Raw genomic sequence first — 27,910 nt, forward strand, 5'->3', positions numbered from 1 at the left:
GCCAAAAGAACCCAGATTGTCTGAAGCTTTACTGGTCTACTGATGATCAGGTGGGAAAAATAACAACAGTTTGTAATTAGAGTAGGGGGAAAAACAAAAGAGTCAGAAGACATCAGGATAGAAAATAAACGAGTCAGAGAAGTAGAAGTGGTGACAGAAGCATAAAATTTACACTGCAGCGACCTCTTCTGGAACTACCGAATTAGTATCAGGCTGAGCACCAAGTTGTAAGTTTACAGTAACTGTATCCCCTCCAACAATTTTTAACCTACCAAGTGACTTTTTCTGTTCCATTAATTACTAAAGAGGTTCGTATATTGCTAAATTCTGAACATTTGTCATGTTTCTGTTTATTACGAACTCGCTGTAAAGATATATTTGGTATTTCCATACTGAACAGCGCCCTCTGCGACATCCGAGAGAGCCCTTAGGATTCAATATTCTGGACAGTTGTCTTTGTTTTCGACTACTGACCACATAGAAAACAGTTAACGAGCTCACCGAATAGTGGAACAGACTGCCACTTTTATAATGCCCTCACAACTAAAAGTGCGGGTCATGTTCCCTCGCACTGCGGCACGAACTTTAAACCCTACAATCCGCAGTCTTAAACGTTTAACTCAGTCAAAAACTGTCCGAAAAAATTCCTGACTGAAACTACTTATTGCTAGACAACCAATACAGGAAAACAAACAGTAATGGGTAAGAATAACCGTAACACGTAAAGATGTTTTGTTCATATTTCCTGGCGTTAATCAAACGTTGTAAGAGATCCACGAGCAATTTGGTACCTATTAAATAGTTCAGGGAAATGTGCTGAAAAAGAAAAACGTGCATGGGATACGGAACCTACCAATTACTTCTAAGATTCACGAATAAGAGCGAAAGACAAGCTCAACGTTTTTCTAGGACACACACGTTTTTAATTTTAGTTTCTCTCCGATCACTTTAGTATCAATAGGCTTGGCAAACGAATGAACAAACATGACACCGTTCGACACACTGCTCAAAACACTGAGTCGTAACATGATTAAAGATCTGGGATTATTTGCTTCGTTTGTTGTGTCAACGATGTCTCAGCTACAAGGATCAAACGCCAAAATTCACTTCAGCGTCATAAGTCCTCAAACTTTATGTTCGGTCTCCAACTAAAATGAGAAGACAGAAAATGGACGTTTGTTCCAAAAGTAGTTTAAAACAATCAGTTGTAAAAAAAAAGAAAGAACAAATTCCTATCCAAATATCAATCACACGGGACTCCGTTCCCACGTTCTTCGTGCTACCAGGATCCAGATGTCTGATGACAACTTAAAACAGCTTGAGTTCTGTAATAATTTCTAGAAACTCTCGTCCGCAGGTGAGTGTTCGTCTCTCGACGTGTGCTATGTACATTGTCACAACTCAGCAATTACATTTCAAAACAGATCCAATCAACACGTTACAGTAGTCTGTAGCATTCTTCAACTCTTTCAAATTAGGGTTTTCAGCGTTGTCTTGTATATAGTTTAGATTGGTCTGGTTTGTTTTAGAATTTTGCGCGAAGCTATTCAAGGGATATCTAAGCTAGCCGTCCATAACTTAGCAGTGATAGACTGCTAGAAGTACGGTAGCTAATCAACATGATCCATCGCCAATTCTTGGGTTATTTTTTAACAATGAGTAGTAGAACTGACTGTAACATTATAATGCCCTTACGACTGAAAAAACTAGCATGTTCGGTGATGGTTATTCGACCCACAGATTAGCAGTAGAGCGTCCAAACCACCAGAACATGCCAGACCTATAGTTACTGAAAAAACAACCTCAGTGACATCTAATGCTCACATGGACTGTTGATCCCTACTTACGAACACTTGGCCAAATGAAAGGTAACAGGCAAGAGCACCGGACACCACAAGTGCTTTGTTCAGCAAATAACTGAATCAGCTGTGGTATCTACATTACGTATCAAACCTTAGACCCCGCAATCCGCAACTTCGAGCTAACTACTAGGCCACTCCTGGCTTTATGAAGATTGGAGAATATGATAATCCATGTCAAGGGGTAAGTGAACAGTATATGCAACAATTGTGTTTATTATTATTATTATCATCATTACTTTCATACTGTTCTAGATCGCCTGGAAAAATTACGTTTCGAGAAATATACAATTGCATTCTAAAACCCTGAGCCTAGTGGATAAGATCGTAACTAATAGTTTTTTGGTAGGTGGGTTTCAAAAGTCACAAGTCTAAATGCCCTCAGGCTGCATGATATGCACGTAAGCTGAAGGCGTGCAGTTCACCTGCTTTCCAATTTCATCTCAAAGTCCACTGTTTAACTAGTCACGTGGGGGAAGGGAGAACTAAATATCTTGGGTAACATACATATGTTACTACGAATGTTCCCACATCTCAGTACAAATGCTTTGCTGCTACATGTCTCCAACACATCCAAACCTCAGGAAAGGTGGGGTTTTCTAAGGGCAAACCACGTCTTTCAGGATTAACCAATCACTGGTCTCAGTCTAGTTCGAACTTCTCCAAAAGTTGGTGCAGGTTTAAAGTGTTAACAAAACAAACTAAAGGGTACCATGATTTTATACTTGTTCCACTTGAAGCTAAAAATCAAGGTACTATAGTGGTAGCAACTGGTTTATAGCAAAGGTTGAACGTTTTCAAAGTTATCTAATTATAGACAGCATACCGTGCACATGGAACTATGGGAGTAATAGGTGTCATTGACCCCCTATTGTAACAGTACTTAACATTCCAAGGATTGTCACTCTGAAAATATATTTAAAACAGCAAGGGCGGTAGCAACCGAAACGGGAGGGAAAGAGAAGCAGGTGAGGTTAACCAAAGTTCCTTTGATTCCCAATTTATTACTCATAATCTTACCGCTAATTTTACCTCAAAACTAAAATATGTTTTTCGATCACATTAAAGAAAATCGTTGAACCTCCCCTACCCCCCCTTGTGCCCTACTGATCACACACAGGTCCAGAAGGTATGTGAGAAACAACGTGTAAATGGAGCGATACTCCAAAATTATAATTTTTAGGTATTTATGTAGAATCTTCACTGTTTGTGAATTGGTGTTTTTGTTAATCTAAGATCTTAGATTTGGTTCAAGTCCATACCCAGTTGCTGTTCTTCTATATCCGGTGTCTTATGCATTAGCCCTTTCAATTAAGGTAAGGTTGGCTCATGTTTTGCACAAAAATAGTTTTAGTATGCATATCCAGCCCACGTCATTTCCCAGGTCGGCATATCTAAATTATGTCATTTCCTGGGTCTTCATATCCAGCCTACGTCATTTCCTATGTTGGTATATATCCAGCTTATTGGGCAAACATTTTTTCTTTTAATTCAAATTGTCCGTCTTCAGCGTAGTTCCACACAAGAGAGTTAAACCCCGAAATTTCATACTATAACCCTTAAGTTTATTTCTGAGCCACCAGGAGACCTAGCAGATAAAACAGTGTATCCCAGCACTACATGGTCTATTTCCTCCTCCTTCAATGTCTTGCATACAGATGGTCTATATACTCTTACATCTGTAATTTATCTACACTTGTGATTTATCTATGTATTTGTACGGTGATTTGTTTTTAGTTTCTAACAACATCGTGTTCTACTCTTATAAAGAATACTGAATTGGCTATTTATTTTTCTACCTTCCCTCCCCGCGATTACAGACGTGTAGTGAACAAGAAAGCCGTATACACACTGGATCTCAGACCTTTTTTTTTCCTACCTTATAACATACATATTGCCCTCCAGTGGCTCAGCGGTATGTCTACGGACTTACAACGCTAAAAACCGGGTTTCGATACCCGTGGTGGGCAGAGCACAGATAGCCCATTGTGTAGCTTTGTGCTTAATTCAAAACAACAACAACACACCTATTCTGTGGAGAACACAAATCCTTCAGCACCATCCCACCGAAAAAAATCCAATTTCAACCATCCTTTTATTCAGACGTGTAAGGACTATAGGCAAACCGTTTACGCCAGATTTCAATTTTTCAAACCACGTTATCTCGGTATTATGTTTTGAAGTTTATGCCAACAAATCCTCAACTAGTATCTCTGTTTTCTAAAGGCAGACTCTAGTTAGAATACTTATAACCATAAAAAGGAGCGTGTGGTTGAAAACCAATAACAGCATAGTGTCTCACTGAATTGTGAGACTTGGATAATCCAGAAGGGGTGAATCGAAAAGTATAACTTCGTGCCGCCAAGGTGAAAACAACAACAACATATAATTTAAAAGCAAATAACCTCAACGTATACAGTCTTCCAAAAGTCAGTATTCCTATTTCTTTTGTGTTTCAATCAAACATCCCATTGATTCACAAATACGCTCTGCACTTTGGGACCCACGTGGTTGTGTATGAAATATAAAACTGTCATACTCCACATTTTGGTTGGCGGTGGGTGTTGCTCACTACCTTTCTTCAGTGTATCAGTTGAAAGTGAAAGGTGGTAACGTACAGACATTTCTTGTGTAACGTCACATGAAAATTATTTGCAAAAAAACAAACACTAACACTGTAATTATAATCTGTGACGTCATTATTACGTATTCGGATTTTTTGAAAATCAATGCTAGTATTTTGAATAATCTACCAATTTTGGAGTTTGCTTCAATCTGCTTTGATTATCTTGCATAAGTGATGTCCCCTGGTGTGACAGAGGTAGTGTTTGGACTTACGACGTTTAAATAAGAGGTTCGATTCCCCTTAGTGGACACAGCAGATAACCCGATGTGTTTTTGTTATATGGAAACAAATAAACTTAGGTGAGCCGATATTTCCAGTTCTCATGATTCTTAAGGTAATATGTAATTAATCTAGAGTTGTAACACCAACGTAGGATATTATAATGACATTAGTTGATACTGGTACAATCTGAATATGAAAATGTGCTAACTGCACTGTTCCCCGCTGGTACAGCAGTAGGCCTACGGATTTACAACGCTAAAATCAGGGTTTCGATTCCCCTTGGTGGACTCAGCAGATAGCCCAAAGCACCTTTGCAATAAAACACATACATACACTAACTCCGCTACCTATACAGTCACGCGACATTCTCTCAGTGCTATAATAAACTAAAGTAGCAATTACATACAATCGTAACACTAAACATAAGTGGTTTGGCCACTTAAATTACCCACACAGTCACGTGTCACTCAGAACTCTATTACACTCTGGTAGAAATTTTGTTTGTTGTTAAGTGCAAAGCTGAACAATGGGTTTGGACTGAACCCAGAATGTTGTCGTTATAAACTCTCATGCCTTCAGCCCTGAACCACCGTGGGTCTAAAGTAAAAACATTACCCCTAACTCCTAAGTGAATTCGAAGTATTTGAATAAAGCGTTGTGAAAATAGATTCCCACTATTAAAAAAAAAAAAAAAAAGATTTATTACTGCACTTCCTACAGTTGTAAGGCACATACTACCTACTTACGGAGACCAAACACATAATTCGTGTCGTGAATAATTGCTAACCTGACAAGTACATCATAACCATTCTTTGTTAACCCTAAATCTGCTTCATACAAACTTTTCATGACTTAAACCTATTACGTATATCTATACTAATTCTTGATCTGAACCAGATTAATTACTGGGGGATGTTTACTACCCCTTAAACTGCTCCATGGAACATTTCATGATCTGAACCTATTTAATATAGATTAATTCTTGATTTGAACCAAATTATTTACTGTGAGATATTTACAACCCCTTAATGTGTTCCGTGGAACATTTTATGATTTAAATCTATTTAGTGTATACTAATCTCAGATTAACTAACCCCTAATTAAATACGACAATCATTTGTTTATTTATCTCTTGAGCACAAAGCTACTTAACCAAGCATCTCTGCTGCACCCATAACAAGTGTCAAAAACATGTTTTTAGCACTGTAAGTTGATGGACTTCCTATTGAGCCAATGTGGGACAAAGAAGTGTTTACAAAAACTCATTGTAACCAGTCCTTACGCAACTTATGCTGTTTGTCATACGTCAAGCAACACAAAATGTGCGGTCTAGCTAGCTTTACCCGCATACTTCTCCAAAACCCTTATGACATTTGATTTTCCATCGTGGATATACGACTTTTGAACTATGTCTCCTGGTGATACTAAATCTGTCAGAAGTACAGAGAAACAGTTGAAACTTTGTATCTGAGCTTGTAAATATAACATGAATCACATAAAGGGAGTGCGAGAAAAAAAAAAAAAAACTTTCACTGTATTTAGTCTCTAAATCCCCAGTATCCAGTTCATCAAGACTTTAAACGAATCATTAGTTTTAACGTTAAAAAGTGGGGAAAATACAGTTATTCACTGTATTTAGACTCAAACGCCTGTCTCTAGTTCATCAGGCCTTGTGGAGAAACATGAAACCGTCAAACCTTATTAAGTAGAACCCTGCCATGTTTACTGACTGATATATGGAGACAGGCCTAAGAAAGGTGATCCTAAAGGCATTAACCCATCTGTATAATGCGCCGAAACGTTTACTTGGTCATGCTGTTGCGAAACGGAACGTAGCAATGCCATTCTTCCTTCTCCCCCTTTTCTTTTGTCCTTCTCGACGTGTGTAAATACCAAATAAATGAAGTATTCATTCCCATTAACGGAAGTAATAATTAACAAACAACACTGCCCTGAATCCACAACGTGTCTATGACACGCAAAACAAAGCAAACACGCTTTTGTCTAGCTGCCACATCCGGCTTTGTAAACAGTTGTTTCATTAAACATTCTATCAGACAAACGTATTTGAACCTGGTACGAAAAGAATCCATCCATTTACTACAAAAAATATCTGTTAAAGTAATTACAAGACATAAAATTTTACAAAACTTCCAAAAGAACGAACAAAACACGGTAAAATCCTCATTAAAAAACAAACTCGGTTATTTTATCTTTGGATATGAATGAGTTCAGATAAGACTGTTAAGCCTGATTTAAATCATTTGCTGGTAAAGTCACATTAAAATAAAACTTTCTTGTTTTAGCACAAAACTGCACAAAGAACAGCTAGCAGGGATCAAAACTAAAATTCTGAGCTTATAAATGAGATTCCGGAAGATGAAATATAAAAACAGGTGTTTTCGCCCAGCACTGTTAAAGCACTCAGCGTTGAAAACTTCATTGGTTGAATGAAATGTGGAAACTCGTTTTTCTAGCTATATACTTTGTAACGATGGGGGGGGGGATGAATGTTCTTGTTCCACAATACGTTGGTTGATTTGGCGTTTTATGGCACAAAGCAGCTAGGCTATCTGCAAATCACACAAAGAGTAGTTTGGGATCAAATATGAATGCATGTTTACACAACTTGTCAAGTTGTTTATTATCATGATGAAAAGTACGTTTGAAACTGAATTTACGTCTCAAATTTATTTTGTACTGACTCTTAAGGAGTATCAAATTACTGAGATGTTTCTTTAAAACCGAAGAGTAAAGCGAACAGAGTCAATTTTCTATGAAATAGACGACGACCTTGGAGCGCTTAAGTGTAAATCAATTTCAACAGGGCAAATGAGAATTATTTTAATCTATAACTCGCCCCCTCTCCTTCTTCGTGGGTGTGTCAGCGGCAAGTCTAAGAGTTTATAACGCTAAAAATCAAATTTCGATGTCTTGAGTGAGTACAGTACAAATAGTCTTTGGTGTAGCTTCGCACTTAGTAACGGACAAAAAATATGGTGTATTTGTAAGTGGTTCATTTGTATGGTGTACACAGACAGTAACAGTTCTGAAGACACGCCCACTCTCCAAGTTTACTTTTACTGGATAAAACACTTAAACACTGGCAGAAGACCATTATAACCCGACACAGCACTCGGTGTAACAACATTAGACGGTACTAGGTGTACTAGAGGAACTGATTCAAAACTAACTCTTTAGTTCTACCACACTTCTACTATTACTACTACTAGACGAACTGGTTCAGAAGGTTAATACACTGGTACGATAAAGGTAACCAGAGAGTCTGATCCGAACGAACTTGATACTGAATATTCCACTGCAGTACATGTATTCTGGCAGGATCTAAGATTGCCAGAGTCGGTGAATTTTGTATATATGACAACAGCCATTTAACTTACTATGTTTTGCTCTGTGAATATTGAGTTAAAATAAAGATGTGCATATCAGTATGCTAAGTTACAGACACAAACAAATGTGTGGGGGAGGTTGGACGGCTAGAAGGGGTGTAACAAGATAACAAGATAAGTTTCTCGCCTGAAATTCTCCCAATGGGTCAGTAATAAAATAGAAGGTTCGATTCCCTATGGTTGTTTCATTGTGTAGCTTTGCACCAAGAAGTAAAACAAAAAGGTAACCCGGAAAAAACTTTTTCGGACGTCTTAGTAAGCCCATATAAAAATGTATTTAGATATCTCATACGTCGGTGTGTTACCACAATTTTTCTTATTCGAATAACACGTAAAGAAAACACTTGTATTTAATAAAACACAATTCGTCGTTTAGATAAAAGATAAATCAATTATGAACTTTCATGTTAAAAACATATTAAAATTTGTATGCAGGGATTATCTTCCTATTTATCTGGCTCGGCATGGTCAGGTGGTTAGAGCGCTTGACTCGGAATCTGAGGGTCGCGGATTCGAAATCCCGTCCCACCAAACATGCTCGTCCTTTCAACTGTGGGGGCGTTATAAGTTACAGTCAATCCCACTATTCTTTAGGAAAAGAGTAGCCCAAGAGTTGGCGCTGGGTGGCGATGAGTAGCTGTCTTTTCTCTTGCCTTTCACTACTAAATTAAAGACAGCTAGTGCAGATAGCCCTCGTATAGCTTTGCGCGTAATTCAAAACAAACCTCTTTTTCCGAATGATTGGTCAATTTTCGATTATTTGAAAAAAAAAAACTGCTAGTAATATTTACTGACGAACCTTCTAAATTAAATAATCAATTAAAAAAACTTTTACAAGGCTCGGCATGGTCAAGTGGGTCGCGGGTTCGAATTTTCATCTCACCAAACATGCTCGCCCTTTCAGCCATGGGAGCGTTACAATGTAACGATCAATCCCACTATTCATTGGTAAAAGAGTAGCCTAAGAGTTGGCGGCGGGTGGTGATGACTAACTGTCTTCCCTCTAATCTTACATTGCTAAATTAGAGACGACTGGCGCAGATAGCCCTCGTGTAGCTTTGTGCGAAATTCAAAAGAAACCAAACCAAACTAGAAGGAAGGCAGCTAGTCCTCACCACCCACCGTCAACTCTTGGGCTACTATTTTACCAACGAATAGTGGGATTGGCCACCACATTATAATACGCCCATGGCTGAAAGGGCAAACATGTTTGGTGTGATGAGGATTCGAAGCCGCGACCCTCAAATTACGAGTCGAGTGCCTTAACCACCTGGCCACGCCAGGCCTTTACAATAGGTAAGTTCTAGGTTGAGTGATCACAACCTATCGATCCACACTCATTATCGGCTATCATCAGGTCTAATCTAATTGGACAGGTCCACGAGTCAGCCCTCACTGCACAACGTCCTCTCGTTGTTTAAAGACCTTATCGAGCAAGAGTTACATTAGTTTGAATGTAACTCTTACCTGATAATGACTTCATATTAGGCGTTTATATAATTTAACAATATACTGGAAAGTGTCCTGTATACATACACAACTGCCGTGTATTTTTAACGTGGTTGTCTTCAAGTATAAATACTACATTGATTCATTGAAAACATTAAATGTAGCTAATCAATTTACGCGTACTTCTTACAAGCAAGATTATCTCTGTTCTACGACAGTAAAACTGCTTAAAGTACATGGAAATTTTGGAACGTCGAATAAATAAATTGCATGGAAGACAGCTTAGTCAGACAGACAGACTGAGACAAGACCTCAATCGGCTTAGTTCTGCTTCCAAACTGTCACTTATCTTCCAAGGCCCCCTGTGGCTTAACGCGAAATCCACGAAACAATCACTTTTGACGTATGCGTTGTTAGCGCGTGCTTGATCTAATTCCGAGTCACGAGCACAAGTGTGTACTTGAACCTCGTCCTAAATCGCGAAACGAAATTTAACAGATTGGTTTATTCATTAATTAAGAAACTACCATGGACAACTCCATTTCTCTCCTGCATACAAAACGAATTTCACAAACTAATTGTAAGAGACGCTGTACGTGAAGTTGACCAAGATCAAATCGCAGGGCGTTCCAGTTGCAAATAAAACGTTTTAGTTTAACGAAGGTAGTGCCCAACCAGTGTTTATCAATACCACGCCCACCTTGACACCTAAACGCTCGAGATAGATAACGAGCCAATTAGAGAGAAAGATAGTCTTTCGAGGAAATCTAAATGTCATAAAACGTAACTCGAAATACTAATGTTAACCTACTCGGCCCCAATGGCTCAGTTAATTGAAATATCTTCATAAAAATACTTGTTTAGGCTATTCATAATCCTCTATCGGGGCCTGGCATGATCAGATGGTTAAGGCACTCGACTCGTAAACTGAGGGTCACAAGTTCGAATCTCCGTCACATAAAACATGCTCGCCCTTTCATCGTGGAGGCGTTATAATGTGACAGTCAATCCCACTATTCGTTGGTAAAAGAGTAGCCCAAGAGTTAGCGGTGGGTGGTGATGAATAGCTGTCTTTCCTCTAGTCTTAACTGCTAAATTAGGGGCGGCTAGCGAAGACAAAACTCGTGTAGCTTGGTTCGAAATTCAAACCAAACCTTTTATCCGGTTGAAGAGAAGCTAAAGCTTCTAAACATCCCAGGTTGTCTATCGGCCCCAAAGATACCCCTGAGGCCCAAGAAATCTTCAAAGCTAAATCAATGTTACGATTGGAATAGGAATGTTAACGATCTGATTTGGGAAACATTCAGTAAAGCAGGTCAGGAAAGGTCAACTGCAAGATCGTTTTAACTTCGTCCCAGTTTCTATACGTGAATGATTTGGATTAGGACTAAAGAATGCGGGTTTGTTTATTAGTGAACAAGCTTAGATTAATAGTTTATCAGACCCGGTATTATAATGCGATAAGCTAGGTGGCTCTGTCAGCTTCCCCTCACTTGTTAGAGAACAATTAATATGTTACGAGTACTATCAAATCCCACGAGCTCTGGTTACCCACGGTGCTCGGTTCTTTTCTATGACAAACGTTAATTTACTGGAAAAAAAAAAAAAAAATAACGGGTTCTCTTGAGACACGTGTTTTGTCTAGGGGTAATTCTACAAGTAAAAAAATCAGAAAAATGCAGTAACCATACACGAATTATTCAACACATATTAAGGAAAGAAAACACACACTCTGGAGTCCAGGTGAGTTAAGGATAACGGCTATAGCTGCGTTTTATACCTCGACTTAAAAATAGAAATATCTGCGTTTTAGACTATTACAGTTATAAATGACCCGGTAAGAAACCCTAGTCACACGTTTGAACAGTCGATACAGAACATTTATAAATAGTCCGGTAAGAAATCCTGATCACACATTTGAACAGTAGACACAGAACGGTTATAAATAGTCCGGTAAGAATACCTAGTCATACGTTTGAACAGTAGACACAGAAATGTTAAATGGTCTAAGAAAACCTAATCACACGTTTAAAAAGTAGACACAGAACAGTTATAAATGGTCTGCAAGAAACCATACTAACACGTGTGAACAGTAGACACAGAACAGTTATAAATAGTCCGCTACGAAAACCTAGTCACACGTTTCAACAGTAGACACAGAACGGTTATAAAGTCCGGTAAGAATACCTAGTCATACGTTTTGAACAGTAGACACAGAACAGTCATACATAGTCCTGTAAGAAACCCTAGTCACACGTTTGAACAGGCGATACAGAACAGTTATAAATGGCCCGGTGAGAAACCCTAGTCACACGTTTGAACAGTAGACAAAGAACAGTTATAAATTGTCTAAGAAAACCTAGTCACAGGTTTATAAAGTAGATATAGAACAGTTATAAATGGTCTGCAAGAAACCATACTAACACGTGTGAACAGTAGACACAGAACAGTTATAAATAGTCCGCTACGAAAACCTAGTCACACGTTTGAACAGTAGACACAGAACGGTTATAAATAGTCCGGTAAGTAAACCTAGTCACACGTTTGAACAGTAGACGTAGAACAATTATGAATGGTCTGTAAAGAAACCTAGGTCACACGTTTCAACAGTAGATATAGAACAGTTATAAATTGCCCGGTAAGAAATCCTTGTGGCACGTTCGAACAGTAGACAAGAACAGTTATAAATGATCTGTAAGGAAACCTAGTCACACGTTTGAACAGTAAATACAGAAATGTTAAATGGTCTAAGAAAATCTAGTCACACGTTTAAAAAGGTGACACAGAACAGTTATAAATGCTCTGTAAAAAAACCTAGGACACACATTTGAACAGTAGATTCAGGACAGTTATAAATGGCCCGGTAAGAAACCCCAGTCACACATTTGAACAGTAGATACAGAACAGTTTTAAATAGCCCGGTAAGAAATCCTGGTCACACGTTTGAATAGCAGACACAGAACAGTTATAAATGGTCTGTAAAAAAACCTAGGTCATACGTTTGACCAGTAGACACAGAACAGTTATAAATGGCCCGGTACGAAATACTGGTTACACATTTCAACAGTAGATAAAGAACAGTTATAAATAGCCTGGTAAGAAATACTGGTTACACATTTGAACAGTAGACACGGAATAGTTATGATATCAGTTTGTTTGAAGGAAGTCTTACCATTCACCGACCTTTTCTTCTCTTTATCAACATGTTTGGAGTGCATGTTTTACAAGCCATCTGGTGGTTAATTTTAAATAAAATAGGTTTTTTTGTCCCTTTCTTTGTTTCAGTTTTTTGTTGGTAATGGATCTTCAAGTAAAGAAGATCAAGCGAAACTTTTATATTTGAACCGTTTTATTCTAAAACATGTTCGTGAAACGTTGTATCCTTTATTAGTTTCCCACTGTGATCTGTATGTTCGTGTAGTTCTTGTACACATGTTTCGGGAACGGCATCTTAGAGAACCCAACTGAGGTAGAGAGAAAAAATATAAGGACTCAAATAACAAAACGCAAAACGATTCAGAGAATCGATAGGATCAAAATTTTCCCCGTCGCTCGTGTTTACTGCCAGTTTCTTCACGATATAAGTAACTGGTGTTAATATCAACCTCTACAATACATATAGCGACACAGACTGAGCACGATACAGTGGTTCTAAAGGGTTACCAATTCGCTTCCCGTTGTTAAAAAGCGCGACGATGCACTTTGAGATAGTGGGTGTTCTATAGATATTCGGCGAGACAAAAGTTGGCTGGGGGTACTACTGATTAGCTCCCCCCCCCCCTCTAGTTCAGCGTTTTTCAAACTTTTTCGGCCTCGGAACACTTTTGAGCTCTGTTACTGTCAGCATCCTTTATTTCTGTAACAGAATACGACACTTGCTTTAATGTCTATCCCCAACAGTCACAGATTTTTCACTGCTCTTTAAAGATTCGAAGTATCTGTTAATTTGCACTGCAAATAGTTAATTTGACTCACAAGTGTTGTGTCAGTAAATAACACATCTTTGTAAGTCCTCCAATAGAATATAAACTTGTACAGTCGCCGGTACTCAAGTGGTCCACCGTGATACAGAACATTTACCCCAGTCTGCAGTACTCAAATGGTTCACACTGATAGAGTACACTTCCCTGAGTCGCCGGTATTCAAAGTGGCCCATTGTGATAGGCACACTTCCAATACGATACACCAAAATCATCGTTCGTGTGTACTTTTGTGTACCGCTTGTTTCCGCTTCGATCAAGATTTCCCTCACGTCGTTTCTGAGGTTTTTCACTTCAAATAGAATACAAAACCTCGATAACAAATTAACAGAGCTGACGACAGAGCCACACTATATAACGATTAATCAAATATTTTGAGAAAAAGAAGGAAACCTCAACGGCCTCGGCCCTTGAAATTCTCTTGTACAGGATTAAAGTAAATTAATACACGAGATATTTTTTCTTTCCTTTTTCTTATCAGCTACATTTTTGTGGGTCAGTAATACCAAGCATGGTGTGCGAGTATGTCTGATTCTATTTTATTACTCATCAGTATCTCTACCTATCTACCCTCAAACTGAAATTATTTTAGGCAGAATAGAGTAAATTAATAAACAAGACCTTAAACATGGTTAAATACATCCAGAGTCTTAAATATATCTCATACCAGTCAAGAGATGACGGACCTGTGAGGTAAAAGTTCGAACTTGAAATATGTAAAGTAACTCATAACCATTCTATCGTGGCTAAATCTTCATACAGCAACGAGTGTGTACAAACCTGCCACAGTTTCAAGAAATTAGACAACGAGAGAAAAAAACCCCAGAAAACTTAAGCACCTTCTTTTTAAATCAAATTACCTTAAAATGACATCTTAATACAAGATACTTACTAAACTCAACAGCTGCTACCGTCTAAACGTAACTGTACTAACCTACTATACTAAACAGCTGCTACCGTCTATACGTAACTGTACTAACCTACTAAACTTAACAGCTGCTACCGTCTAAGTGAAAGACCAGTAGATGTATTGTCGTGTATGTTAAATGTAATTTATGGAGTTGTTTCTGTTTTGTTTCAAAAACTTATAATAGACTCCAGTATCTACCACATATGATATAAGGAGAGACAAACATGCGACGAACACGGCGGTACAAAACCTTGACACCTGTGATAGTCGCTTCGCTAATCCGAAGGTAAAAACGTTCGTGTATGTTTATTAAAGATATTATTCTTAAAATATCTATTCGCGTTCTTTGTGTCACGTGAGTCAAAGAGCACAGTTCAAAACACGCTATCCCGTTCCTGTTCTATACATCACGTGAACCAAAGCGAAGAGTTTAATGATGTCAAGATGGCGATATTTCTATTCAAAATACCTGTGTTAGAGAAGTCATGTTGGAACAGGAGTATTTAGAAGTAATAGCAGTTATATCTCCGGGTTTAAAACTTGTCCCCGGAACTTTTGTTCACGGGCGTTATCTCCAGGGTTGAAAGCAGTTGACGTCATTCTTTCCAACTGAACAGAAACTGTTGCAAATAGAAAACAAAACAACGAGTAGTGCAGTGTATAAAGTAAGCAGCCAGGATAGAAACCCTTAGAGTTCAAATATAGTCGTCACTAATGGACACAAAAAGGCCAGTCAATCAACAGTACCCTCTAGATCTATTTATAGACCGAATAAGGCTTAGCTGTTAGTTTTACAACGCAGCCATAGCTGTAAGCAAGGAGAATGTTCGGACTTCTCAATAAGCAGCCCGTCAAGCTCACTACTGTACTAGGCCACGCCCTGCCTACAAATTAGTTAGATTAAAACAACGCGACGTTCACTTCTTCTGTTGACGGACTGATGAAGAATGTCAGGTCGATTTGTCGAGCACGTGAACTATGTCCAATCTCACCCAGACGCGTAATGACGTCAAATCTCATTAAACAGAATGTTAAGAGTAAAACAGTGGAAAGGTAAGACTGTAGGGATTGGTGTCTATAGCTCTGTTTATTCTAGACGCACACATAAGGAAGAAAATAATTATGGTAAACTGAGTCATATCTCACCAGAGTGAAATGTTTCGTTAATCACGACAAACAAAACCCAGTGGACTAGTTTATTTATATTAAAACTCATCCTAAGTTGCAGTGGTCAGACCTGGCCTTCGTGTACCCATGCATTGTTCTTCATGAACGGTCAAGTGACAAGCTTGACCCACGACCAGTTGTCCAGCGCGATATCCACTAAACAAATCAAACCCAGTTGTCCAGCGTGATATCCACTAAACAAATCAAACACAGGTGTCTAGTGTGATGCACACTTAACACGAGCTGAGAGAACACCGATGGCAATCCGCACGAGCTCCTGACGAAAGGAACTAACTGCACGTGTGATAATCCCTTTTTCGCAGATCGCGCTTGTTGCACTCAGACCGAGCGCTTTCCAACTGAACACTTGTTGATGAGGCGCTTATTCTGTGACAACACCTGTTACCACACATACCTACATAAAAGAACGTCAACTGGATGAAATATTTGTACACCAAGAGTCTCCCATACAGCATCTCGGTGTATACACACCAGACAGAAAGAAGAATTCTTTACACCACGCGTTACTTAATACCAGGACAAGATAGGTGGAAGGACTGACATCGAAGAAACACGGATAGATAGACAGATGTGCCTGTGAACCGACAAAGAGAAGAGAAAGAAGATGAACAGAAAAGTAAATTGATACAGACAGAGGCACACATTTCTTTGACACTATCCACCCAAGTACTCAAGTGTTGTTCGCCCTACTTTTAAATTTTTCCTCAATTCCCTCAAAAAAAAACAGTCAGTGCTCGTCGGTTTCCGAACTCGTAGAAGACGACGTGAAAACTGCATCACTTTGGTCAGCAAGGAGAAACGTTGCTCCAAATTATGAACATCTGGATTTAATTACGGTTCCGGCATCATACGGATATGACCGTCGATGTCTGTCACGTTAACTAAACTAATTGCATTTCCAAAAGAACGTAACACTTTCTTACATCACAGGAAGTTACCTACTGCTGTGTCTTAATACAGGGGTTACTACACGCGTGTTAAAAACATTAACGGGGAGTTAATATCTTATTGTATGTTGAATTTAAACTAAAGGGACATCTGTGTGCTATGTTCATCCGCGTAAAGTAGTTTGAATAATTTCATATCTTACTATGCAAACCAAGAATAATAAATTCCTAACCAACGTCGTTAAGAATCATGTATTTGTTTAATGAATTGTCGCTGCACTGTTGTGGTGAATATTCAAGTCTTAGATGTTTATGACAAAATAAAAAGAAGTCAGCAGTTCTTTACGTTTTTTAAAATTTTAAATATAATATATATATAGAAACATATATACTGAAAACGTATGTTCCCAGTTATTTTACTATAACCCAATGTTATAGGAATTTGCAATATATAATTCTATTCTAATTTACAGCTTTTATAATAAGTACGATTATTTTTCAGAACAGGTAAGACGTTTCGATCTCCAGTGCGAGCATCCTCAAGTACACAAGTTTTAATGAATATATTTTATCCTTCAGTAAACTCAAAATGAAACTATTAATGAATTATTCTCATCTTTTTCTACCCTCAAACGCAAACTGGGAAGAGTGTAACCAGGCTAAAGAAGTTTACATTTATGTGTGTGTGTGTGTGTGTGTGTGTGTGTGTGTGTGTGTGTGTGTGTGTGTGTAAGTATTATTATTGACTACCTAACAATGATTGGTAGGTTAAACATTTCTCTTGATATTTTAGTGTACTTATTTTATTTTAACCATTACTATAAATCAATAAACCTTCCAAACAGTGGATGCAGTTGTTCTCGTATGTGACAGCAGGTACATTAGAAGAAATTGCTTTTTAAAGTAAATGAATATCTCATTGACAACTTGAGATATATTTCACCACCCAGGTTGCTTCGGAATAGCAACTACATGTCAAACATTTAACTATATCATATCCAAATCAATATATCATCTTACTAAAAGCACACGAAATGCATTAAGTGTAGAGAACCAAAATAAGAAATTTTCTCGTGCGTGCGCGTGCATACAACACAGGTCTTACTTGCTTTTGTTACATTTGAAGCAATCGCGATAACTTTTGTTAACTGAATACCACCCTTTCTCGTGGAAGATGCGACGTCCTCAATTTTAGAAACGTTGCATACAAACAGTAATTTGTTGTCATTGCAAATAACTAAATTTTTTTAATCATTTTAACTTACTGTTTTGTGTAAATTTTGCTACGTAATACTAACGTTAAAATAACCTTTCTTAGAACCCGTTTACCGAGCTTGAACTTGAAGCACGAGTTAAGTAGACGAAAACGGTACTTCAACAAAATCTATCGTTCTTCGTATGTACAAGACTGACCTCTTGATTTATACCGAGTTGTTTCTATCTGAAAATGTTTTAATCAGTCTGTTCCCACACAACAGACGCTACTCCATGATGGTTACTTTCAATCACAAGTGCTGTAAGAAAGTTCACAACGACAGTTGTGACCTAGAAAATAACACTGATCCTAGGCGCCATAATCTTGACCTCTAACATACGCGTAACATTAAAAACGAGTTTCAAATAAAGTGAAGACAGATTTTTGTTACGTTATGGATCGCAAAATTACAAGATAACCTAGAGGTCAAAGTTCAATAGTAAACGTGCACAGTCAATACGTTTATAAACAAGCCCATACCAAAGTATCACATTGTGATACATGAGATTTGTCTGTTTGTTAAACACAAAGTTACACAGTAGGCTGGACTAACTCTGCCTACTGTGGGTATCGAAACCAGATTTGTAAAGTTAAATCCTCAAACTCACCACTAAGCCACCAAGAAGCAAATGAGGAGATGATCAACACGCTTTACATCATTATCCTAACCAAGCAGTCCTCAAACTTTGGTAACCTTAGGACCCCTTTCAATTTTAAACCCCCAAAACTACTTAAACGATATATAAAAAAAAAGTTCTGTCTCTGTGAAAATCTGGTTCCAAAATTTAACATTTTAATTCGTACAAATATAACTTTTTGGAATTTTTTTCTTAATATACATCATATTCTTTAAAATATTTTAATGAAATTTCCTATATAACTGGCGGATATCATGGAGTATTCGCTCGAACCCCTATGGGTCAACAGGCTTCAAAATACGATGACTTAACTTTAACTACTTACAGAGTCTGACAGAACTAAATGACGGCACACAACCATAGAACGTAGACTTATCTCTACTAAAATAATACCAGTAATTAAACGAGAGAAGATTTTTACAAGAGTACGGTGGTTTTAACCTTCCTTCATTCGAGATAACTTAATATTTTATCTATTCTCTCGATACACTCGTGAATAAAATGAAAAATTTGACATTTATAATATCAATAATTTCAGAGCGTCAAACAACAGATTCAGCGTTTTTGAATAAAAAATACACGCCTAACAATTTAATATGACTCATAGAAATGTACCATTTATAACTGGTTCAATTGTCATCTGTCGTAGATTGGTGTACTGGAACATGTGTACATCTACACGAGACATGTTGACAAGACGTCCAATGTGTATGGTGCTCAAAATCAAACGTTACCCATATAAAGAGGAGTTAAACGAGGTGTGGGTGTAGTAAGTAAGTTTTGGTAACACATAATAGATGTAAAGTTGTTGTTTTAAAATATAATACTGTTACAATAGGGGGGTGTCCCTTTCACGTCCCCTCATACTTGAAAAAGTACCATTTTATTCCGTTTTATGATTCATGTCATCAGTCGCTATTATAACCCAAACTATTTACATACAACAACAACCTTACCAAATGTCTTACTATTAAAATTAGAAATTCTCTATCCGTGATAAACGATTTTCGTGGGTTATGGGAGAGACTACGTGTTCAGCAGAAGAAGGCACACCTCCACAGATAACAATATTATATAAATAAATAAAACTTGAATTCGTCGATTTCAAAGCGTTTACGGCTTATGAAAGAAATAAAAATCGGTGAAAGGGGCTTTCTATAGGACGTTGTATCCGTTGCAAAAATAGATACAACAATACCAACAAACCACAGCTGCTTTTCAAAAATCAGATTACAGTAATAACATTCGTTACCATTTTGTTGAAAGACTTGAGCGGACCAATCCCATAATTTAATCTGTTTCATGAAATCATAAAGGAAGTATTAACCAATCACAGTGACAAATTAATAAATAAATTAAAATGAATAAAAAGGTGCGAGAAATCGAATGATATTTTCTTATTCATTGGTAAGAACACATTGTTAAATGCCTAAGTCGTACGCATGTATCCAAATATTGTGGTACGCACTATGTAACAGATAGCAGAACCTTCTGACAAAATAAAGGCTTAATAATATAGTTATAATTAGGTATTCCCGCATATAGTGTAAAATAATAAATCAGCGCCCACTATCAAAGGGTTCAGTTACAAAAGCACATCAAAAAATTGCGGGGGGGGGGGGGGCGACTGTGGTAAGGGTCAAGCAAGTATAATTTCATACCTCGCAAATGAACCTGCGTTTGAGATTATAGTAGCAAGCAAACAACATCTACAAGGCACTGACAAATATGTCTTTTTCCCGAATTTCGTGAATAAAATCACATATTATATTATTATATTATACGAAACCCAAACTTTATTCAGTTAAAACCAAAATTAACACGCACAAATCAACATGCATCCATAAAAGTCGCGTTTGGTAAGCTAGCTGTCTTTACACTGGTCTTTCACTGCAAAATTAGGGACGGCGAGCGCAGATAGCCCTCGTGTAGCTTTGCACGAAATTCAAAAACAAACAAGGACTTACGGTTGTCCCTTCCCAAATAGAATAAGTGAATACTATCAAAAATATAGAATAAAAATAAACACAGCAAAAACACAACTCGTAGTCTTTACGAAATTGACAAGACAACTACAGTCTGAAATATACATGATTAGTATACTACTTCAGACTGCCACATCAACAAAATTTTTAGGCCTATCCTATGATTCAAAATTAATTGGATTAACCATGTAAACGAAATTAAAAACAAAGTCTGGCGAAGAACCAACTATGCTAGGAGTCTAACTGGCAAGAACAGTGGAGTATCTACAGACAACATACTAAAAATTTACAAAACATATATACACACACACACACGCATATAATGAATTTAAAAAATATATAAAAGTGCCACCAACAAACTAGAGATCTTGCTAATAGAGCAAAATAATACCCATATATGTATCACAATACATGAACATTGCCCTGTAAAGGGTCGGAGAAATATTCAGTTCAATGTGACCCAAAAATGAAGTATCTCTAAATATTAAATACTGCAAGACCACATAAGTACGGGGAGGAGGACCTGATCTTACAGGGAACAAACGTATCATACCCAAACACCGGGAGAGAGAGAGAGCAAACGACGATTGTCCCTTCCCTCTACATTGAAAAGTGTTCACCACAACTTTAAGAATATCGAAGGAAAAAGAAACAGTACTTTTTTTTTCGAAGCGGTTTCATAGCATCACTAAGGGAAAGGCGTCACTAAACCAAACGTATTCTGTCGGAAAAAGAATCGACTAGGAATTTCAATAATCAGATGATCGAACGAAGGGAGAACAAAGCAGAAACTGGACGTCTACCGTTTGATAAAAAACCCATCAACCAAAAAGAATTTAAAATAACTAGCATGAAGCTGTCGGAAAAAACAAAAACTGAATGAATTCCGCGAAATTCATTAATTACTTGAGGATCGAATTGATTAACAGCGGGAGTAAAATGATTTCCAAAACAAACTGGTTAATAGTGATAACAAATTCGATGAAACGTTACCAGCAAAGGTCAGACATGACCTAACATTAGTGCGTTACTATATACTAGTACAGGTTCGTGATCATCCTGTATTAAAAGTGGAGACTCCACTCATTAAACCCTGATCCACGCGGAGTAAACTTATCTCTACAACATTGGGAATAAATATAATTTTTCCAGATCGTTGACAACTGATTCCATTTCGATCACATATCTAAACATGGACGATCTGTGTACAAACTAGAACCTGTCGCAGTGTCAGGTTTCTTCTCGGGTTGTTGAAATCTTACCAAGTTATACTAATTTCGAGAAAAATCATAGTTTGCAATACGAAGTTAGGACATGCCGTAATATTTTACTTTTTAATGCACGATTGTACAAAGCGATGCCTAGTGTTCATATAATTTACATCGTTTCTGAAAGAGAAATGTCCTTAGTTCCACTCACCTGGGGCCCGGCGTGGTCAGGAGGTTAGAGGCGCTTGACTCGCAATATGAGGGTCGCGGGTTCAAAATGCCCACCGTTTTAGCCTAAAGGTGTTATGCAGTTTTGATCAATCTCACTATCCGTTTATAAAAGATTAGCCCAAGAATTAACTGTGGGTGGTGGTGACTAACTGCTAAAGTAGAGACGGCTATCGCAGATAACCGTTGTGTAGCTTTGTGCAAAATTTAGAAAAACAAACAAACAAACCTGAACGGTCTGTAGAAGGGCCGCTGAACACAATGTTGTTTCTCGTTGATATGATGGTCAGCAAAACAGCCACTTGTTGAATCATGTTGGACACAAAATTCGGAGTCAGTTCATTGGAACTTGTTGTTAGCTGTGGCATGAATCACAGCTCTGCGGCCTGTTTCATACCGCCCACTCCTATAGGCGAGTGCTGGAAGAACAAACCGACTCGAACTCGTAGCGCAAGACAAATTAGTGCGGGCTTCTGGGGATAGTTATTCCGGCAGAAAACACGTGGCACGATGGGGACCAAACCCACACACAACCCCACGATTTACGAGATTCGTCTTATTTTTATTCACAATCTTCCAATAAGTAACTCGATGTCTTTGTCTACTGAGAGATACATGAACTCTTTTATAACTTAGTTCGTCCAAACGATAGTCATTCGTTTTTGTTTTTTTTATGTTTTGGTCTAGAATTAAGTAACTTGGTGAATGTTCAACAAGTAGAGCTATAAGTGGGTATTATCCGTTCTCCACACATACAGCATCGGGGAAAGGTTAGCCCTTAAAACAGACTAGCTATCAGCTGCAAGGTCCAGCAGTCACTAATCCAACTCACGAGGCGAATGAATGCCTCGTGCTCCGCAAAACGATGCAAAACACGTCGAGTAACAGGCGGAATTACCCAAACACCTCGTACGCGAAGCTTGTTGTGACCCAAACGGTTCGTGTACCACGCGCTTATACTCGAACAATAAGAACTCTCGTGGTGTAGAAGAGACTGACAGCGATTGGAGGAACTCGCTTGTTTGGTTGGACCGTTCCAACTAGCTACCAATCGTATCTGACAATTGCCTATCTTTAGGCAAATATTGAATATAGAGTATCCAACATAGCAGACAACTGACTGACAGTCATAAAAAATCAACAGGACTGACCCTCCGCTTATCAAACCTACCACTTTGACCCTTTACAGTCGTAATTAAAGGTCACATGTTCACATGGTTGGTGGGTGCAGATGGAACCACAAGACATAGGCGTGGCTAGATTTCTCTTATAAAGTGTTACTGGAGTTGTTTTAAGGATTAATTAACATAGCGAGGCTCTGGAAAAAACTTCTTCAATATATTTCAACAAAAAGAGTTGTTCAAAATAATCTGAATAGACTGAGTGTAATATTACCCTTAAATATAATTTAATTTTTTTAACGTATAAACATTTTATCAGATTTCCTTAATCCCTGGAACATTTTATCAAACAATGCAATGCGACAGGTGTAAACCGAACACTAACGAGTACAATCATATATATACATCATTTATAATATTAAGTCATATCAGTTATTAAACTATTTCGTAGGATTTGGTTATGTTGATCGATTAATTCAGTTACATACAAACGTGAAAGATTAAACCAGTTACATGCACACCTGATAGATTAAACCAGTAACATGGACACCTGATAGAATAAACCAGTTGCATGTACATTTGATGGATTAAACCAGTAACATGGACACCTGATAGAATAAACCAGTTGCATGTACATTTGATGGATTAAACCAGTTACATACACACCTAATACATTAAACCAGTTTCGAACACACCTTACAGATTACACTAGGTATACACTGATGTATCTCAGAACGGCTGTTATGGGTATTAACACTTATTGATGAGAAGAAAATAACGTTTCGACCTTCCTAGGTCATCTTCAGGCTAAGAAAGAGAGAGTTTGCAACTGACCGTTAGCTGACACGTGTCTTAGGGACGAGAGTATAAACGGGTACGGGATTGTAGGGTGCGTTGCAATTAGATGTTAAGTTATTAATATGTTATTAAAAAGAACACACATTAGTTTTTTTCAATCACGTTAACTCGACACACCCCAACATTAAGTCCACCTGTGAACAGGAAAAACTAACTAAATAGTATTTCTTAACCTTAAGATCACAAGAACTGATACACAATTCAAAACAGAAATCCACAGGAAAATCATCCATACTGGATTATACATTCCCTGGGACTCAACACATGAAACAAAACAAAAACTCAACATATTAAGAAATCAAATAAACACAAATAAAATTAACGATGACATCAACAAAATAAAACAAAACTTCATCAACAAACTTCCTTCAAAAACCGTGGAAAAAATTATACACACCTAGACCAACAACAAACATACAACAATAAATCCCAAGATACAACAAACTACAAAACCTTGTACTGCTGCGTACCATATGTTCCTGACATCAGCGAAGAAAATAACCAACATTTGGAAAAAACTTATAACAAAACACAACATTCTAGTAAACACCAAATTTATTTAAAAACCAGGTACAAAACTAAAGACCATACTGCGTAAAAACTACACTGACAAACACAACACCAACATTATTTACAAAATACAATGCAACAACTACCACGACTTCTGTATTGGAGAAACAAGTAGAAAAATGGAAACTAGATTCAAAGAACACAAAAAAACACCTTCACACGTTTTTGAACAGTGCAAATCAAATAAACACAACATAACCATAGAAAACACCCAGATACCAAGTAGGGAAACAAATATAAACAAACGCAAAATCAAAGAAGCCTTACTTATACAGCAAAAAAAAACCAAAATTAAACCAATATAAAGGATCACCTTTATACCTATACTAATTAATAACTTTACATATAACTGCAACCCCTTACGATCCAATACCCGTTTATACTCTCGTCCCTAAGACGTGTCCGGCAACGTTTACTTGCAAACTTTCTCTTTCTTAACCTGAAGATGACCTAGGAAGATCAAAACGTTGTTCTCTGCTTATCAATAAAAGTGTTACTACCCATATCAGCTGTTCTGAGATACATTTCTATTTCAAGAGGGTTTCTCGTCATCAAGATAGATACTAATATATTTAGGATAACAACTACTTAACCATTTTTGACTTACCGTATTCTTCTACGTTCCTTTATACAATGATTCTTTGGACAGAGCGTTAGTCAAAATGAAAGTGTGTTAAGGAACGTGGCGGGTGCTGCGCAGATACCCCACTGTGCAACTCTGCGCTGAAACAAAACAGATAAAATCGTAAAGTGAACTTTGGTAGAATGGAGTGAGAGGTAGATCTGAACGTAAGAATATTTATAACATATCGAAACAATTTTAATGTACTGCAGCCTTATGTCTGCTTACTGACCAATTACAGGCTTCAAGCAGTGGCAAATCTCATTTCACTTTCCCATAACAAATTATACAGTAAGAAGAAAGAAGTCAGTGACTTGTCCCCCTCATCTCGGCTCGGCATGGCCAGGTGGTTAAGGCACTTGACTCATAATCTGAGGGTTGCGGGCTCGAATCCTTGCCACACCAAATATACTCGCCATTTCAGCCGTGGGGTGTTATAATGTGACGGTCAATCCCACTATTCTTTAGTAAAAGAGTAGCCCAAGAGTTGGCGGTGGGTGGTGATGACTAGAAGGAAGGCAGCTAGCCTTATACTGCTAAATTAGGAACGGCTAGTGCAGATGGTCCTAGTGTAGCTTTGCGCGAAATTCAAAACAAATCAAAACCCTCATCTCATTTTCTTTATTTAATATTGAGGCTAGATATGTTTGACAAATTGTTATTTTAAACATTATACATTTTGTGAGTGACAGAGGCAGTGCCACCCTCCTAACAATGAGGATGCCTGGGGTAAGAGAGTAAACAAAAATATTGAGGGGTTCTATTCTACACCTTGTGGAGGCACATAATGTAATATCTGAGGTTTGTATGGAGTGAAGGGGATACAAGGGAGGCTATAGTACATTTTGGGGTATATTAAACCCCTTCCTTTGTCCCCTCCCTGGTTAGAGGTAGAAATAATGAATGCGCCTCAATGTTAAATGGTATTTTTGACTCAGAAATGCTACATCATTAAAAGCGCTAGCTTCCCCCCACACCCACATACTGTACTGTTAAGCTGGGTGTATAAGCCGTGCAAACTGAGCTGATCCCGTCAAAGTGTCTGAAATGACAGCTTCAAGCCTCTGAAAGACAAAAGTTTCTTCGTTGCCTACTCTATAACACATTTAGGAACAGCTAGACTGAAGGAACCTGTTGTGGAAACATCACCTCCTGTTTGACAGAAGTTCGTATGAGGGAATGGTATCTCTTTCGTGTTTGTGAAATTGAAAAAAGCGCGTTTGTCCAAGAGGCTTGTCTGTTTCAGTTTCTTTGTTATCAGTTTGAAATTGATGTGCTCGTTTATCACTGAAACAGAAACGAAAGTGTAATAACAAAAATTCAAACAAGAAATCAAAATCCTCTCGAGATAAAGCTTTATATTAATTTTCTTTAGAGTAGAAAATTATACCCTTCTTACAGTAGAAAGGTTTGAAACTATTATTACAAGGAGCAACATGAACTTATAACCATAAGAAAAGAATTTCTTTTTGATGACATATATCCTTCTGACACTATTACTCCGCTCAGTGTTCCAGTTATTATATTTATGTCGGAGTGATAGATATGTAACAGAAACGTTATTATATCTTTTATTAAAAACAACCAAAACAGTTGTTCAGTTTTGACTCACCAAACAAAAATTTAACAGAAAGAGTAAACGTAGCCTTTGTTACACCATTATAACTGCACCAAAAATCGCGTTCCGATACCCGAGATGAACAGAGCATAAATGTTTGCTTGTGTGTATATTTCGCGCAAAGCTATATGAGGGCTATCTGCGTTAGCTTTCCCTAATTTAGCAGTGTAAGACTAGAGGGAAGGCAGCTAATCATCATCAACTACCCAATAGTGGGATTAACTGTGATATTACAACTCTCCACGGTGGAAAGCTAATCATCATCAACTACCCAATAGTGGGATTAACTGTGATATTACAACTCTCCACGGTGGAAAGGGCGAACACTTTTGATGCGACGAGGATTCGAACCAGCGATCCTCAGATTACGATGCAAGCGCCTTAACCACCTGGCTATGCCGGGCCCACAGAACAAACGACCCATTGTAGTACTTTGTGATTGACACAGTAATAAGTATATACTACAAACTCACACATATTTATCATAATACCTCGATCTCTTTTATCCATTTGGTTTGAATTTCGCGCAAAGCTGCCAGAGGAATATCAGCGCTAGCCGTCCCTAATTTATACTAGAGGGAAGACAGCTAGTCAAACCCACTATTCGTAGTCCAAGAGTTAGCGGCAGGTGGTGAAACGGAGAGCATGTTTAATGTGACGGATTTTCGAACCTCAGATTGCAAGTCAAGCGCCTCATAAATACCAAGTCACTAGCCATACTGGGAGCCCCCCTTTTATCCATAATCAGCAACCTCAATCCGGTACCTGAAAAATGTTAGATGGATAGTTTTAGATAGTTTTGTTGGATGAATCATTTATTTATTTTAAAAGTTTCGTTCAACCCGTCAACTTACCGATTTACGTACACAATAGATGATGTAATAACCACTTGAAAACAAATAACTTTTTTAAAACATAAAACACTCTTATATATACCATACAAGAACGATTATAAAGATGAGAATTTCAGAATATCTTTAATGAACAACCGACATTATTGAATTCATTTTTAAAGTGCTAATTTACCATTTACAACATTAAAATGAGGTGTTCAGTTCCTCTTGGTGAAAGCAACAAATAGCCTAATGTGGGTTTGCTACAGAAAAAAATACACATAATTTACCATTTCGTTTTGTTTACATGTATTCTAAACTAATCTTTGATTTCAGTCTCTTAATGAATTTACACACCATTTACTAATTACTTTAAGTTGCAAGATACATTTTTTAACACCCATGCCCGTATATGATATAAAATTAGGCATCTCGTTTAATTC

The 27,910-nt window shown here is 37.7% G+C and overlaps 1 protein-coding gene across 2 annotated transcripts in view; it reads right to left on the reverse strand.

The window, feature by feature from the left end:
* Window positions 1-22,809, reverse strand: part of LOC143240641 (inactive tyrosine-protein kinase transmembrane receptor ROR1-like) — a 98,355-nt gene extending 75,546 nt beyond the window's left edge. For both annotated transcript variants that reach the window (XR_013021869.1, XM_076483397.1), the window contains exon 1: window positions 22,075-22,809. Coding sequence is in view for 1 of the 2 variants with exons in the window: in XM_076483397.1 (XP_076339512.1) it covers window positions 22,075-22,213 (139 nt within the window). In the remaining variant the exon portion in view is untranslated. The remainder of the gene's footprint in view (window positions 1-22,074) is intronic.
* Between the last annotated feature and the right edge of the window lie 5,101 nt (window positions 22,810-27,910).

This window comes from Tachypleus tridentatus, chromosome 13 (assembly GCF_004210375.1).
Source record: "Tachypleus tridentatus isolate NWPU-2018 chromosome 13, ASM421037v1, whole genome shotgun sequence".
In the NCBI taxonomy this organism is placed as follows: Eukaryota; Metazoa; Arthropoda; class Merostomata; order Xiphosura; family Limulidae; genus Tachypleus; species Tachypleus tridentatus.